Source organism: Carlito syrichta, unplaced genomic scaffold (genome assembly GCF_000164805.1).
Source record: "Carlito syrichta isolate Samal-C Ts95f unplaced genomic scaffold, Tarsius_syrichta-2.0.1 Scaffold313936, whole genome shotgun sequence".
Taxonomy (NCBI): domain Eukaryota; kingdom Metazoa; phylum Chordata; class Mammalia; order Primates; family Tarsiidae; genus Carlito; species Carlito syrichta.
In genome coordinates this window covers 620,393-636,382 of record NW_007258032.1, presented here as the reverse complement: position 1 = coordinate 636,382, position 15,990 = coordinate 620,393, and the positions used below count along the sequence as shown (strand labels likewise).

General features: G+C 41.3%; 1 protein-coding gene across 1 annotated transcript in view; it reads left to right on the top strand.

Moving 5' to 3' along the window:
* MCF2L2 (MCF.2 cell line derived transforming sequence-like 2) overlaps positions 1 to 15,990 on the top strand; it is a 268,860-nt gene that overhangs the window by 115,991 nt on the left and 136,879 nt on the right. The window contains exons 6-7 of the mRNA XM_008070688.1: positions 3,184 to 3,300; positions 12,561 to 12,710. Of these exons, the coding sequence (XP_008068879.1) occupies positions 3,184 to 3,300; positions 12,561 to 12,710 (267 nt within the window). The remainder of the gene's footprint in view (positions 1 to 3,183; positions 3,301 to 12,560; positions 12,711 to 15,990) is intronic.

The following is a 15,990-nucleotide window of genomic DNA, read 5'->3' as shown; positions in this document are numbered from 1 at the left end:
ACCACACCTGGCTGATTTTTGATTTATTGTAGAGATGAGGTCTCACCAAGTTGCCCAAACGGGTTCTCGAACCCGTGGGCTCAGGCAATCCAATCCATCTCCTCAGCTTTCCAAAGTGGGGGATTACAGGCTGAGCCACCGAGGCCGGCTGGCAGTGTTTTAAAATGGCTGCTCATTGGGTATATTGACTCCATGTTATGTCCTTTCAAAACCCAAGAGAGATGGCCTCTAAAAGAAAAGGATATCTATTCAGGAATAAAGTGTTGCAATGGGAATACACATGCTATAGTAAACTATATGTGCATTCAGGAAGCTAAAGGGAGACAGATTTTTAAAGGAAAAATGAGGAGAATTACATAATTGTTTAGAGGCAACTATTATTGACCATAAAGATCATAATAAGGATGATGCCAGTCTGAGGTTGGACAGGCAGATGTTCTTGGAGAAGTATTTTTTGTGTAAGTTTCGATGGCTTTTGTGCAGGGTTGTGGTTTTGTAGTCTTTCATGATAGTTCTGTTATCAGGCACGCAAGTGTGAAAACCCTGTCTTCACAGTCTTCCCTGGCTCTGTCAGGGATTTTTGCTTGAGTGTTTGTTTGTTTGAACACTAGAGACTTCATTTTAATCCTGACGGCCTTCATAGGTATGGGTCCAGTTTCCTTTTTTTGCATATACATGCCCAACTGTTGAAAATATAATTATTTCTCCATTGAATTGCCTGTGCAGTTTTGTCAAAAATTAGATTAGCATTGGCCAGAGCTAAAGGATGGGGATGGGTGTGACTGAAAGGGGTCACACGAAGGAGATCTTATGGTTCTGCAACTTGCTTGTACTGGTAGTTACATGAACTGACGCTTGTGAGAAAATGACAACACATGTTATAAGCATATCCGATTCCTGGTCTTGATTGTGTACTATGATTTTGTAAGGTGTAACTGTTGAGGGCGAGCTAGGTGAAAGGTACACATGACCTCTCTGTACTGTCTTGGCAACTTCTTGTGAATTTATAATTACTTCAAAATACCAAGTTGAAAAAAATCAACTGACCATATGGTCACTTCCATTGTTCCACTGATCTATTTGTCCTTTGCCATTACTACCCTCTTGATTACTGTGGTTTTATAATAACTCTTGAAATCAGGTAGTATAAATTATCCAGCTTTGTCCTGCTTTTAAAAAATTGTTGTACCTATTCTATGTCTTTCCTATTTCTATGTGAATTGTAGAACCAGCTTGTTAATTTCTACAAAAAGTCTGCTGGGATTTTGATTATGGGATTGGTTTGACTCTGCAGATCAATACTGAACAGTATTGAATCTTTTAATATCTTTTTCTTTTGAGTTGTCTCACTCTGTCACCCAGGTTGGAGTGAAGTGGCAAGCTCACGGCCACCCCAGCATCAACCTGCTGGGCTCTGGCGATCCTTCCGCCTCAGCCTTCCAACTAGCTGGAACTATAGTCACGTGCTACCATGTCTGGCTAATTTTTGATTTACTGTAGACATGAGGTCTTGCCAGGTTGCCCAGGCTAATCTCAAACCTGTGGGCTCAGGCAATCCACTCCCCTCGGCCTCCCAAAGTGCTGGGATTACAGGCTGAGCCACCGAGCCCAGCTCTTTCTTTTCTTTTTAATTTTCACTTTTAGCACTCATTATAAAACACTAAAGCTTTTTTGGTCCTCTAAAGCTTAAGATGAGAAAGCAGAGTTCTGACAAGTGTGAGAAATCACTCTTCCCTCTCCTGTTTAGTTAAATGGAACAGAAATTATACAGCCTGGAAGGACAGGTTTCTGAAACTCCAGGCCTTGGGACAAAGTTACTTCTGCCCAATATATTGTTGCACATAGGTGTTATTTTTAATTTCAAGTGTTCCCATAGCAACTAATTTTCCAAAAAGCAAGATACATTTTTAACTTGATAATTTTACTTGTCTTAAGATTTCTAATTTTGGAAAAACTAAAGACCTTTTTGAAACTCCCAATAGTGGTCTAAAATTTTTAGGTGGGAAAGACACAGATGGATTCAGGAATTTTTTTTCTCCCTCTCATGATATAAAAATAAGGTTTTACATTTCCAAACTGTTTTCAGACATGAAGGAGCAAAGCATGGGACCTGTCAAGGTTAAGGTGGTGACAGATAGTAACCAAATCCCATGGAACCCAAGTTCCTCAAAGGCAGGGTCTGTCTAGCTTACTATTTATTTATCCCTCAGTGTCTGGTATTTATTAACGGCTCAGTACATACCTGTTAAAAGAATAAATCAGTTTTGTCATATAATTTTGTTTTTACCTGTAGCCTCCGGGCCCTAATTTATAGTCTTCTCATTTCAAAGTTGATTGATTCATTGAGTAATACTGTATCATAGTGAGAGAAAGAACATATTCTTATGTTCTCTGATCAAGAATTAATTTTCAAAATAATCAACAGACAGTGAAGAGGAGTAAGAAGTCCTTGTCCCTGGTCAGGAATGAATGGAAGATATGGTGTGGTCCCTGGATCACAGAGCCAGAACCACGCCCAGGCCAGGACGACTGCAGAGGATGGAAAGGGGCCATTGGGGATGTATTGGTTTCCTCTAGGTGCATGGGTGTTGGTTCACCAGCAGAATTGTTCATTTATAAAAACTCACTCCCTGTTATCTCCAGATCTCCTCTGTGCAAGTGAACTTGGGAGCACATAAACATTTTCATGGTGGGGGTGGGTGCATCAGTGTGGTGAATCTTTTCGATGCATACTCTGTATGTCGCCCCGAATTCTGATTTCATTTTGATATTCACTATCCCACCCTTTATTGAGCTTCTCACTGCAGAGTTTTAGTTCTCAGCACAGCACTTGATTTTGGCAACTGAAGAGTATACCTTGGCATGGTAACTTTGAACTAAAAATTCACACAAAGGGAGACCTGAGTTCTAGGTAGCCTGGAACTGTGCTCCCTGATCCAAGTAAACATTGTGTCACAGACTGCACAACACTTGGGTATTTCTTTTTCAATAGGAAAAAAATGGAAACAGACTTCAAAATATTTATCTACTGGATACAGTAACCATTTTTAAATATAAATGTCTCATAAGACAAAGTTAAAAAATTAAAGTATTGTTTAAATAATAATAGACTCTAAATGAGCTACTAGTTAATGATCAGTGATTTAGTGATCATATACATTTTTTCTTTCTTTCCCCTTACAGATCATCATGCTAAACTCTGTCTCTGACCTCCATGGCTACATTGACAAAAGCCAACTGACGCGGGAGTTAGGGGGGACTTTGGAATATCGCCATGGTCAGTGGATAAATCATCGCACTGTGAGTACTAGCTTATGTGCACTTTTCACTGTTTTTCCTTGTTTTCCAGAAGACAGGTAAGGTTAAAGATCAACTTCTGGGAGATCGCCCCATGACTTTCTGACCTTGGGAAGGCTGGGATTTCTCTGCACAGACTAGGGAATAGGGAGTGTGGAAAGGTAAAGGCTGGGGTTTCACCTGCTGACTATCTTACCCCACTGGATCTTCTGGTATAGGGTTTTGGGACACTTAGAGTGAGCCTGGGGAATTTTCAAAAACACCAATGCCCTGCTATACCTTAGAGAAGTTAAGTTGCTTGATCTGGAATGTGTCTCAGATATTAGTGTTTCACAAAACTCCTTGGAAGATTTTTAATTGACAGACAGATTGACACAACGGAGTCAGAAGAAGTTGCATTTAAATGTTGTCACCATGACTTATTGTCTGATCTTGGGTGAGTACTAAGCCTCTCTGAGCTTGTTTTTTCCTCTGTTAAAACAAGACTAACACAGCAGTTCTCTACTGGGGACAATTTTGCACATCAGAGGACATTTGTCAATATCTTTAGACATTTTTTGGTTATAACTTGGGGGTGGGTAGAGGCCAAGGACTGTTAAACATCTTACAATGCCCAAGACAGCCCCCCACAATAAAGAATTATCTGACCCAAAATGTGAATGGTGCCAGTGCTGAGGAACCCTGGACTGACAAAAGCTACCTGAAAATTGCAAGTGACAAATGAGGGATATATTGTCTATGAAATTACCCGATATATAGTATCCTATTGTTTCCTACTTAATCATTTTGGTGGCTATTATGTTAAACTAGAAGTTTCAGTAATATTGAGGAAAAAGTAGATTGAAACTCATGGCTATGGTCTGAATGTTGCTATCCCCCCAAAATTCACATGTCGGAACCCAATGTGATAGCATTAAGAGGTGGGCCTTTTGGAATTTGATGAAGTCATGAAGACTCTGCTGTAAGTGGATTTAGTGCCGTTGTAAAAAAGGTTGAAGGAAGCAGCCATGCCCTTTCTGCCATGTGAGGACACGGAAAAGGCACCCTTTATGAAGAGAAGACCTTCACCAGACACTGAATCTGCCAGCGACTTGATCTTGGATTTCCCAGCCTCTGAACTGTGAGAAATAAATTCCTGTTGTTTACAAATTACCCAGTCGAAGGCAATCATAGGCTGTCCCACCAGGCCTAGTTTGTAGCCGTAGTTTGTGGCTGTGCATGATTAAACACATTATAGTGAACTTTAACAATACAACTAGTATTGAAAGATCAGAGATATTCTTTATGTTACCTTTACATATTTTATATACATGCACATGTAGCCATAACTCATTGTATTATGCTTCACTTTATTGCACTTTGCAGATACTGTGTTTTTCACATATTGAAATTTTGTGACAACTTTGTAGCAACCACAGCATCACTTTTCCAACAGCATGTGCTCACTTCTTGTCTCGGTGTCAAATTTTGGCAATTCTTGCAATATTTTAAAAGTTTTTCACAGTTATCACATTTGTGATAGTGATCTATGATGTTACTATTGTAGTTGTTTTGGGGTGTCAAGAACCTCACCCATCTAAGACTGAGAACTTAGTAAGTGTTGTGTATGTTCTGACTGCTCTACCAGCAGGCCATTACTCAACTCTTTCCTTCACCTTAGGCCAGAACAATAATGAGATTTGGCCAATAAAGCTAGAAATGGTGGCTCACACCTGTAATCCCAGCCCTGGGAGCCCAAGACAAAAAGATTACTTGAGCCTAGGAGTTCAAGACCAGCCTAGGCAACATAGAGAGAACTCGTCTGTATAAAAATAAAAATTAAAAATTAATCAGGTGTAATGGAAGGCACTTGTAGTCCCAGCTACTTGGGAGGCTGAGGCGGAAGGATCACCTGAGTCCTGAGGGTAGAGGCTGCAGGGATCATGCCACCACACTCCAGCCTAGGTGACAACGCAAGACCCCAACTCAAAAAAAAAAAAAGGAAGAATTGTACATCTTTCACTGTAAATCCAAAGCTGGAAATGATTAAGCTTAGTAAGGAAAGCATGTCAAAAGTCAAGACAGAGCCTGGGTGCAGTGGCTCATACCTATAATCCCAGCACTTTGGGAGGCCAAGGTGAGAGGATTGCCTGAGCTCACGGATTTGAGATCAACCTGGGCAACTTGGTGAGATCCCCATCTCTACAATAAATCAAAAAGTTAGCCGGGCATGGTGGCATAAGCCTATAGTTTCAGCAACTTGGAAGGCTGAGGTGGAAGGATTGCCTGAGCCCAGCAGGTTGAGGTTGCAGTGGCCAGGAATGTGCCACTGCCCTCCAGCCTGGGTGACAGAGTGAGACTCCTACTCAAAAAAAAAAAAAGTCAAGACAGGTCAAAAGTTAGACATCTCATGCCAAATAGTGCTACTCAGTGAACACAGAAATGATAAATGAGAAGGCAAAATAGCCTCATTTCTGGTATGGAGACAGTTTGAGTGGTCTGGAGAGGAGACCAAAGCAGTCACAACATTCTCTTAAGCCAAAGCCTAATCCACAGCAAGGCTCTGATTCTTTTCCATTCTATGAAGGTTGAGAGGTGAGGAAGCTGCAGAAGAAAAGTTGGAAGCTAACAGAGGTTGCTTTGCTAGGTTTAAGGAAAGAAACCTCAAGGTGAAGCAGCAAGTGCTGATGGAGAAGCAGCAACTTGTGATCCAGAAGATCTAGCTAAGAGCATTGACGGAGGCTACATTAAACAACAGATTATCAGGAGATAAAACCACCTTCTACTAGAAGGAGATGCCATCTAGGACTTTCATAGCTAGAGAGGAGAAGTCAATGTCTGGCTTCAAAATTTTAAAGGACTGACTCTCTAGTTAGGGGTGAATGCAACTGGCGATTTTTAGTGGAAACCAGGGCTCATTTAAAATCCTAGGGCCCTTAAGAATGATGCTAAGTCTACTTTGCTTATGCTCTATAAATGGAATAACAAAGCACATCTGTTTATAGCATGGTTTATTGTATATTTTAAGTCCACTGTTAAGACCTATTGCTCAGAAAAACTAAGATTTCTTTCAAAATATTACTGCTCCTTGAGACCTAGTCACCCAAAAGCTTTGATGGGTATATACAAAGAGATTAATGTTCCTTCCTTCTTTTTTTTTCTTTTCTTTCTTTTTTTGAGATAGGGTCTCATTCTTGTCCCCAGGCTAGGGTCCAGTGGCACACTCTTGGCTCAGCCTCACTGCAGTCTCAGCCTCCAGGGCTCAAGCAGTTCCTCTGCCTGCCTCAGCCTATTGAGTAGCTAGATTACAGGCACATGTCACCATGTCTGTCTAATTTTTTGTTTTTATCTTTTGTAGAAGTGAAGTCTCTCTATGTTGCCCAGACTGGTCTTGAACTTGCTTCAAGCAATCCTCCCACCTAAGTCTCCCAAAGTGCTGGGATTTCAGGTGTGAGCCACTACTAATATGCCTGCTAATATAACATGCATTCTGCTTCCCATGGATCAAGGAATAATTTTGACTTTCAAGTCTTATTTAAGAAAAACATTTTGTAAAGATATAGTTGTCATAGATAGTGATTTCCTTGATGGACATGGGCAAAGCAAATTGAAAACCTTCTGGAAAAAAATTCACCACTCTAGATGTTATCAGGAACATTTGTGATTCATGGGAGGAGGTCAAAATATTAACATTAACAGGAGTTTGAGAGAAGTTGATTCCAACCCTCATGGATGACTTTGAGAGGTTCAAGACTTCAACAGAGGAAGTAACTACAACGTGATGGAAATACAAGAAATTTAGAAGTGGATCCTGAAGGTGTGACTGAACTGCTACAATCTCATGATAAAACTTGAATGGATGAGGCTCATGGATGAGCAAAGAGAGTGGTTTGTCATCATCCTAGTGAAGATACTGTGAATATCTTTAAAATTAAAACAAATAATTTAGAATATTCCATGAACTTATTTGATAAAGTAGTGGCAGGGTTTTAGAGGCTTGACTTTCCAGTTTTGAAAGAAGTTCTACTGTGGGTAAAATGCTATGAAACAGTCTCGCCTGCTACATACAGATGAATCTTTTATGAAAGGAAGAGTCCGTCGATTCGGCAAAGTTTTCTGTTGATTTATTTTAAGAAGTTGCCACAGCTACCCCAACTTTCAGCAACTACCAACCTGATCAGTCAGCAGCCATCACTATCAAGGCAAGACCCTCCACCAGCAAAACCATTATGTGTCACTGAAGGCTCAGAAGAGTGTTAGCATTTTCTAGCAATAAAAAGTATTTTTAAATTAAGATATTTACTTTTTTAAGACATATTCCTATTGCACACTTACTACAGTATAACATAAACATAACTTCTATACACACTGGGAAATCAGAATATTTTTGTGACTCACCTTATTGAGACATTTACTCTGTTGTAGTGGTCTGGAACCAAACCCATAATAAGGTATATATAATTATATATATCTGTGTATATAATTAGGAATAATATAACCACACATATACAGTACACATTGTTTTACATCTGTGAGTGAGATATATAGATCCTTTTGTGTGTGTGAAAGTGCATTTTCTGGATGTCAGATCTTTGAATGAGAGACTCATAGAAGGTCAGAACTCAAAATAACTTTGAAGAGCATGTACTTCAATCACTTTATTTTATAGGTGAGTAAACTGACCTTCAGTGACTTATTGAATGCCATATGGTCAAGTAATGGCAGAGCCAAGACTAAGTTCTTTTTTCATTTTCATTTTTTCCTAATCCAAATTTTCAGATCACAAGGCCAAGCTCTTTTTAATCACCCTATCAGGATCATGTCCTCTGTATCATTTCTGTATCAAGCTAATTTGTTAATAGGGAACTTCACGGGAAGGCTCTGGCTTCCCTCTATTTCCAGGTGACATTTGCAGGTCTCATACCTGACACTGAGTCATTACTGTTATTACTACTACACCTGTAAGGTGCTCTTCTGCCCCCAAGATCCTTTCATTTGCTGTTCCTCAAAAGATCCCTGCAAAATCAGCAAGCATTATCCCTGTTTTTCATTGAGGACACTGGAACTCAACAGCGTTACACAGTATACCCAAGATCACATAGTCCAAGAATGTCAGGATCTGGACTTTAATTCATGCCTTAAATTCTTAAGTTCAAAATCTTTTGCTGATCTAATTTTTTTTTTTTTTTTTGAGTTGGAGTCTCACTCTGTTGCCCAGACTGGAGTGCAGTGGCCGCTCCTGGCCACCACAGCCTTGATCTGCTGGGCTCCGGAGTTCCTTCCACCTCAACCTTCCAAGTAGCTGGAACTACAGGCGTGTGCTACCACACCTGGCTAATTTTTTGATTTATTGTAGAGATGAGGTCTCACCAAGTTGCCCAGGCGGGTCTCGAACCCGCGGGCTCAGGCAATCCACTCACCTCAGCCTCCCAAGGTGCGGGATTACAGGCTCAGCCACCAAGCCTGGCTGATCTAGTTTTAAATCTAGTTTTGCTAAATATGGTTTTGACTACAGAGAAGTGGCATTGCCTAGTGTTCAAGAGTGCAGCCCAGAAGCCAGATTACCTTGCTTCAATTCCAACTCTGTTATTTATTTTTTTTGTATAACTTTGGGGTAATTACTTCAATTTGCCTCAGTTTCCTTATATATCGAATGTGGGGTGATGATAATAACACCTAATTAGAAGAGAGAATGCATATAAAGCAAAATACATATGATCTTATGTGTTCTAATTATTCCACTGGTTAGTCTGACTTTCCTTATGTGTTATTTATTATAGGGTGTTAGTAAATGCATTTAAAAGAGAGGATGTGGGGAAAAGGGAACAATTCTACACTGTTGGTGGGAGTGTAAACTAGTACAACCTCTGTGGAAAGCAGTGTGGCAATTCCTAAAAGGTCTAAAAATCAACCCTCCATATGACCCTGCAATTCACCTACTGGGAATATACCGGGAGGAACTCAGATCACTCTATGAAAAATCTACCAGCACATGCATGTTTATTGCAGCACTGTTCATAATAGCAAAACATGGAACTAACTGTGCCTCCCATCAAAAGAAGACTGGATTAAAACAAAAGTGGTGGCGGGGCTTGGTGGCTCAGCCTGCAATCCCAGCACTTTGGGAGGCCGAGGCGAGTGAATTGCCTGAACCCACAGGTTCGAGACCCGCCCAGGCAACTTGGTGAGACCTCATCTCTACAATAAATCAAAAATTAGCCGGGCATGGTAGTGCGCACCTGTAGTTTCAGCTACTTGGAAGGCTGAGGCGGAAGGATTGCTGGAACCCAGCAGGTCGAGGCTGCAGTGGCCGGGAGCAGCCACTGAACTCCAGTCTGGGCGACAGAGTGAGACTCCAACTCAAAAATAAATAAATAAATAAAACAAAAGTGGTACATATACACGATGGAATATTACACAACCATAAAGAAGGACAAAATTATGAACTTCACCGCAACTTGGATGGATTTAGAGTCTATAATACTGAGTGACCTCTCACAGAAACAAAGAACTGAGTATCACATGTTTTCACTCATAAGTGGACCTTGAACAATTATTGTAATACTATAAGAAAACGATTGTCAGTAGTGGGAAATTGTCAGGGCGGGGATGGGGGTGGTGGGATTGGCAACAGTGGGATTCTGCCGAGGGAGGGGGGCACACCTCATCAACAAGGGCACCTGCATAATGAACATTTGTTTACTTAACCCTGACTTGCACCCCACATCTTTAAAATAAAAAAATTTAAAAAATAAAAATAGTGTCTTATACAGATGTTAGATTATGTCAACATCATACAACTTCAATGTAATTGAAAGATTTTCTTTTTTTTAATGTAAAATCCAGCCTGGTGATATTTTATTTGTTTTGCAAATCTTTCTCATTTATAACTTCAATAAAATGTAAGATACTCAAGGGTCTGAACTCTGTCTTGGCTTGATAAACATATGTTGGGCAACTACTATCTACCCGACACTGTGCTTAGAAACATGGGATAAGAATATCAGTATGGATTAGGGTCACTGTGGGAGTCTTATAGTTGAGCAGGACAGGCAAACACACAAGCTCCCAGGAATTACTATGCAATATGACAGGTGCCAGGAGAGGCACCAGGAGGAAGCACTACGCATGCCCAGCTTACTGAGGAAGGTTTCCCTAGAGGCAGTGGTGTCTGACATTAGTCTTACGTAGTAAGAAGGATACTCTGAGCCTCAGAGGAGGGGTCAAGATGGTAGCATCCCTAGTGGGTGGGGGAAAAGTGCTCACATGTGTGGAGTGTGGGAAAGCATGATGTGTTTTGGGATCACTGGCTGGAGTGTGAGAGCGTCTGTGTGGTTTTGAGGTGAGGGGTGGGGCGGAGCAGGAGACGAGGTTAAAGGATTATAAAAGGTCAAGAACACTGTGATGAAGAGACTGGACTTTATTGTTTGGGTAACAGGTAGCCACTGGAAATTTTTGAGCGGTTGTGTGGTCAGATGTGGGTTCTAGAAAGATCACTCTGGGCACAGCATGGAGGCTGGATTGGAGCAAGAGAGAACTTGAAGGCATCAAGGCTCATCAGAGGTCCTGTGTGGGCCAACTTCCACCTGACTCATCTACATAGGAACCAGTGAGAACCTGGTGAGAGAAAGATCTCTCTTGGCCTCCTGGGCTTCTGCACCCAAAGGAATAACGTGGCCTCCTCTTTGGGGTGGTGCTGGAGCTACAGGGATCAGCTGACAGCTGCTTCGATGTCACGACATTCACTTCCTCTCCAGCTTGCACGTGGAGTTGTGGGTCTCCTTTGTGGGTGAAGGATCTCGCCCAGAGGCCGGACAGGGAGCTGCGGGGCCCAGCTGGAGGGGAGTGGGGAGAGCCCTGCTCCTCGCTGTGCCCCAATGTGCTACAGCAGGGCGTGTGGGGGCACTGAAAGATTTTCATGAAAGTTCATCTGACTTTCTGGGCTGAAAGGACTATGATGTTCAGAGTTGTGACTATAGAAGTACTTATGCTAATAGGGAGATTCCATTGACAGTAATGCCTCGAGCATGAAAATGGTTGAAGACTTTGGGTTCAAAGAGTAAGGGGAGGAGTGCAATGTTCCCGAAGCCTCTTCATGTCAGGCTCGCCCCTCAGCCTATGGTGCAGAGAAGGGCCACCAGATCTGGCACATTCTTTGTGATGTGGGCTCGAGTTTCCAGAAATGTTCTCTGATGATGTAGGAACAGAGGCCATTTCTTCTCAAATGAAAATTCAACTGTGCCTCTTAGCTTCTTCCATTCAACCATCAAGCAGCTGTTTAAGGGTTACCTACCATGTCACAGGCACGGTATCATGCCCTGGGGTGCAAAGATGAATGTGACATGGCCTTCAAGGGCAAAATTATCTCAAGAGCAGAGAGTAGGCATGGCAGTGCCCATCTGGCTATGGAATGATTTGTGAAACTCTGAAAAGCTACCCATCTGCAACTAACTCCTTGGATGGGCAATGCCACTTTTTCTGGGGTAGGCCATGTGTCTCCTAAAGTACTCTACTAAAGAAAGACACCTCAATTTGGGTATTAGCAGTGAAGCCACTAACCTGTTAGCATGTATTTATTTAATGGCAGAGTAGGGTCACAGGACAAATGTTTATGAAGGAGGTTTTAGAGGAAGAGGTCCCCAACTCCTCCCCACATCTGATGGAAATAACTTCCTGGAGTGTCACTAGTGACCTAATCTCTATATTAATCTGTCTCCTCAGTTGGCATATCCTCACAGCCGTGTTTGACAAGCTTCTCAGAAGGACTGGGCAGCTGAGGGTGTGTGTGAGGGCAGAGGGAGGGTGGAGAGCAATGGAGGCTAGAAGGGAAGAAAAAGTTTATTAGAGGGAAAGTTGGGTGATTCTGCCCTTTTCAGCATTTTACCTAGTGTAAATCCTGAGTCAGATTTAATTTTAGATGTTCTTAGGGTAATGAAGAGAGCCCTGACCTTAAACAGCTGGCCTTGGTTAAATCCATTCCTTCCTTCCCCCTTCCTCCCACCCTTCTTTTCTCCCTCCCTCCCTTTCTTCCTCCTTTCCGTCCTTCTTTCCTTCCTTCCTGGCCAAGTGATACAATTTCAGGGAATTCATTCAACCTGTTGGAGCTTCAGGTCTTTCCTCCATAAAATGAAGATAAAATACCCCCCCTAGATTCTTGAGATGGTAAACAAATGTAGAGTGTGTGGCCCTTCACAGACACTCAGAAATTGATAGCTAATTCTATTGTCTTTCCAGCATATTGATGAATGTTAATCTCCTCACGTGGTTATAATCTGACCTTTCAGGCCATTGAAAACTTTGCCTTGACCTTGAAGGCCACTGCCCAGATGCTGCAGACATTTGGGGCCTCCCTGGCTACGACAAAGCTGCCCAGAGGTGTGCCATCCACAGAAGACCTTCTCATGTCTCAAACAAGGCAGCAGGACAAACTGCAGGTGAGTGGTTAGTGGTCTCTCAGAGGCCAGTCTCTGTGCTGGCAGGTGGGTCTGCCTCTTGGAGGGAGCCAGGAGCAGAACTAAAAGTTAAGCCCTCTTTTTCCTTCTTTTGCAGTGACTTGGCAGCCACTGACCATCTTAAAGCTTCTAGATAGGAACTTTGTAAAAAGTCTCTAGAGACTGGATGGTGAATGAAGCCCCGTGGGGATCAGTCCAGGGAAGGGCAATTCCTTCCAGCTGTGTGCTGGCAAGCTGAGGCATGTGAGCACCCTTTCAAGGGCTGCACACATGATCCGGGCTCAGGAAAGAGCAAGTCAGGTGCTGAAATTGCAGGGGCATGGGCTGGCTTTTGAAGTATAGGTTTTCCATAGGTGATTGTAAAGTTTTGGGGCAGACTAATAAGCTGACTCATTGCTTCACTTTCTCAGGGATGTGTCTTTTTATTTGGGGACTAATTTGGGAAAAAGAACTGTGGAAAGTGCTCTGATCTAGGCTTAAGGAGAGGCTCCTATTAAATGATTCACAATAGCATGACCGAATCTGCTGGGAAGGGAGCTTGGCAGGTTCTTTGTCACACAGTGAGGGGAAGTCATCCTGGGGCTTCCCACTGAGGAGTGTCAGCGCCTTCCAGCCGGCCTTGAGAAGCACAAATGGACGACGGAATCCATTCTTTCACCAAAGACTAGTTTTCAATAAGGCAGCAAACCATCCTTGCTGCATGGAACTTGGGAAGAGCTGAACTGTTTTATCTGTGACCCCAAATGTGCAAAAATGCTTTGTTACATGGTTGGTTTGTTTATTGACTCAACATACCTACCACTATGTGCCAGAAAAACCAAAAGTGCAACCTCAAGGAGCACATAGTCTAGTCAAGAGAGTCTCAGAGTCTACAGTTGAGGCAAATTAATTTTTCCATCTACCAGGGAACATTGTTAAATTCTGTCTTCAAGGAGGTTGTTGTCCTAAAAGATTTCAAAATATAGTCCTACGATTATTCTGAGTACTCAAAAGATCTGGATTGAAATTTTGAAATCCTGACAGCATCCTGGACATTTTCCCTGAAAATGCCTGTGAAAAGCTTGCTCTTTTCTTTTCCATACTGCCCGAACTCACCTCATATGATTCCTAAGAGGCATGAGTTGCAGAAAGCAGGGTCTGGGTGCCTCTGTGAAGTCTGCTAGGAAGCAGTGTGAGGTTGTTAACCAAAAGGAGTCTGCAGAGCAGTCTGTTGGTACAAGGGAGCGTGATGTAACGATGACCAGTGTGGCAGGGACTGTGAAACTGAGCTCCATGCCTGGGGCTCATGAGCACAGTGCAATCAGTCCAAGAGATCTCTCTCCAAGGCTTTGGAGAGATGGCGGAGCAGAAGCACTGAGATGACAACATGGTCAGTTAGGAAGGTTTCTGGGGAAAAGCTAAAGATTTGGGAATTTAGACAGGACATACATCTGGGGAGTGAAAACCAGCCAATCGGGTCCTGCTGTACGTGCAGAGAGGGTGTCCCAGAGAAGGCAGATGAATGTTCTATAATTGAGACATAGGCAAAGAGTTCTACAGAGATAAAGGGGCTGGAAAGAACCAGTCTCCAAGATGGAGTAAGAGCATTTTCTAATGCATGCTATCCAGTTGTTCTCAGAATTAAAACAGGTGACTCTGGGACCTCTCTCAGATTATGGAGTGGAGGAATTTTGTTGCTCCGCATAATTTGAAGCATTATTTGACATTTATAAATGATTTTATACTCTAATTATTATATTAATTTCATTAAACAACTCTGTAAGACAAGTAAAAGGAATTTAGGAGGTTTTATTTAATTTGACTTTAAGTAAGAAAATAAATGCTTGCATTTCTATTCCATGCTGCCTTAAAATCATGAAGACCTATAATTATTTTAAGATAAAATTCTCAAAACAATTTAATTTGCCAAGTATTTGCCTTGATTAAGAGTGTTAAGTAAATTAGGATTAAAAATATTATTCTGTATTTTACCAAATAATATTTGCATCCTTTTAATGACAATACAGAGAGTTTCTTGAGACCTTATTGTGATTACTGATTATTGGCCTAATACAAATTTGATTTTTTTCTTATCTTGTAGCTTAGAAGCAAGAATACCAAAGTCATTAAAACTAGAGATTTACCCTCTTTCTCATCCAAACATGCCTTAAAGAAAGAAATGGTTTATATTAGGGAAAAAAATACCGTTTAAATTTGTATTAATAACTTAGTAACTTTTTGTGGTTATTTATAAATATTTTATTTTACTGTTATCAGTGTTTTACCTACCTTTTAATCAAAGATTCTCTATGTAATTGGATAATTTGTTCTTCATTTGGAAATTACCTTTTTAAAGTGAAAAACCAAGATATGATTTATTCTTCAGAACAGCGAATTTTCACATCTATTTAAATATCTATAAAAGTTACAACATGTGATTTACTATTTTCTCTTAGCCTGGAGAGTTTTTTTTCAAAATTGCTAGTCAGCATTAAGAAATTTGACTTGATGTCTTCATTTCCTGTCTCCTGGGATCTTTGAGATCCCTTATCTTACTTGCCTCTACAGCCAGTCAACATAGTAGAGCTGTGGAATTGGATAGCTTTTATAGCCTTATTTGCTAATTCTCTGTGGAGTTGTTACTACTTTGTTCAAAATAATCTTTCAGTAGATTCTCTTTTCTAGTATATCAAACAAATCTCTTCACACAGAAAAATCATCGAACAATCTTATCAAACTTATTTTTTTCTTCTCTTTTTAAACATTTTAAAAATTTTTTCTTTATTTTAAAGATGTGGGGTACAATTTGGGGTTAGGTATACAAATGTTCATTATGCAGGTACCCTTGTTGATGAGGTGTCCCCTTCCCTCCCCTGGCAGTTTCCCTCAACTGCCAATCCCACCCCCTCTCTCCTGGCAGTTTCCCACTATTACCAATCCCTTTCTTGTAGTTCAAGGTTCACTTGTGAGTGAAAAAATCTAGTACTCTGTTCTTTGTTTCTGTGATAAATCACTGAGTATCATAGACTCCTAATCCATCCAAGTTGTTGCGAAGTCCATATGTTTGTCCTTCTTTATGACTGCATAATATTCCATTGTGTGTATGTTCCACATTTTTTTAATCCAGTCCAGCTTTAATGGGTAGCCTGGTTGGTTCCATGTTTTTGCTATTGTGAATAGAGCTGTTACAAACATGCATGTGCAGGTATCTTTTTGGTAGAATGACTTGAGTTCCTACAGGTGTATTCCCAATGGGGGATTGCTGGGTCATATGGAAGGTTAA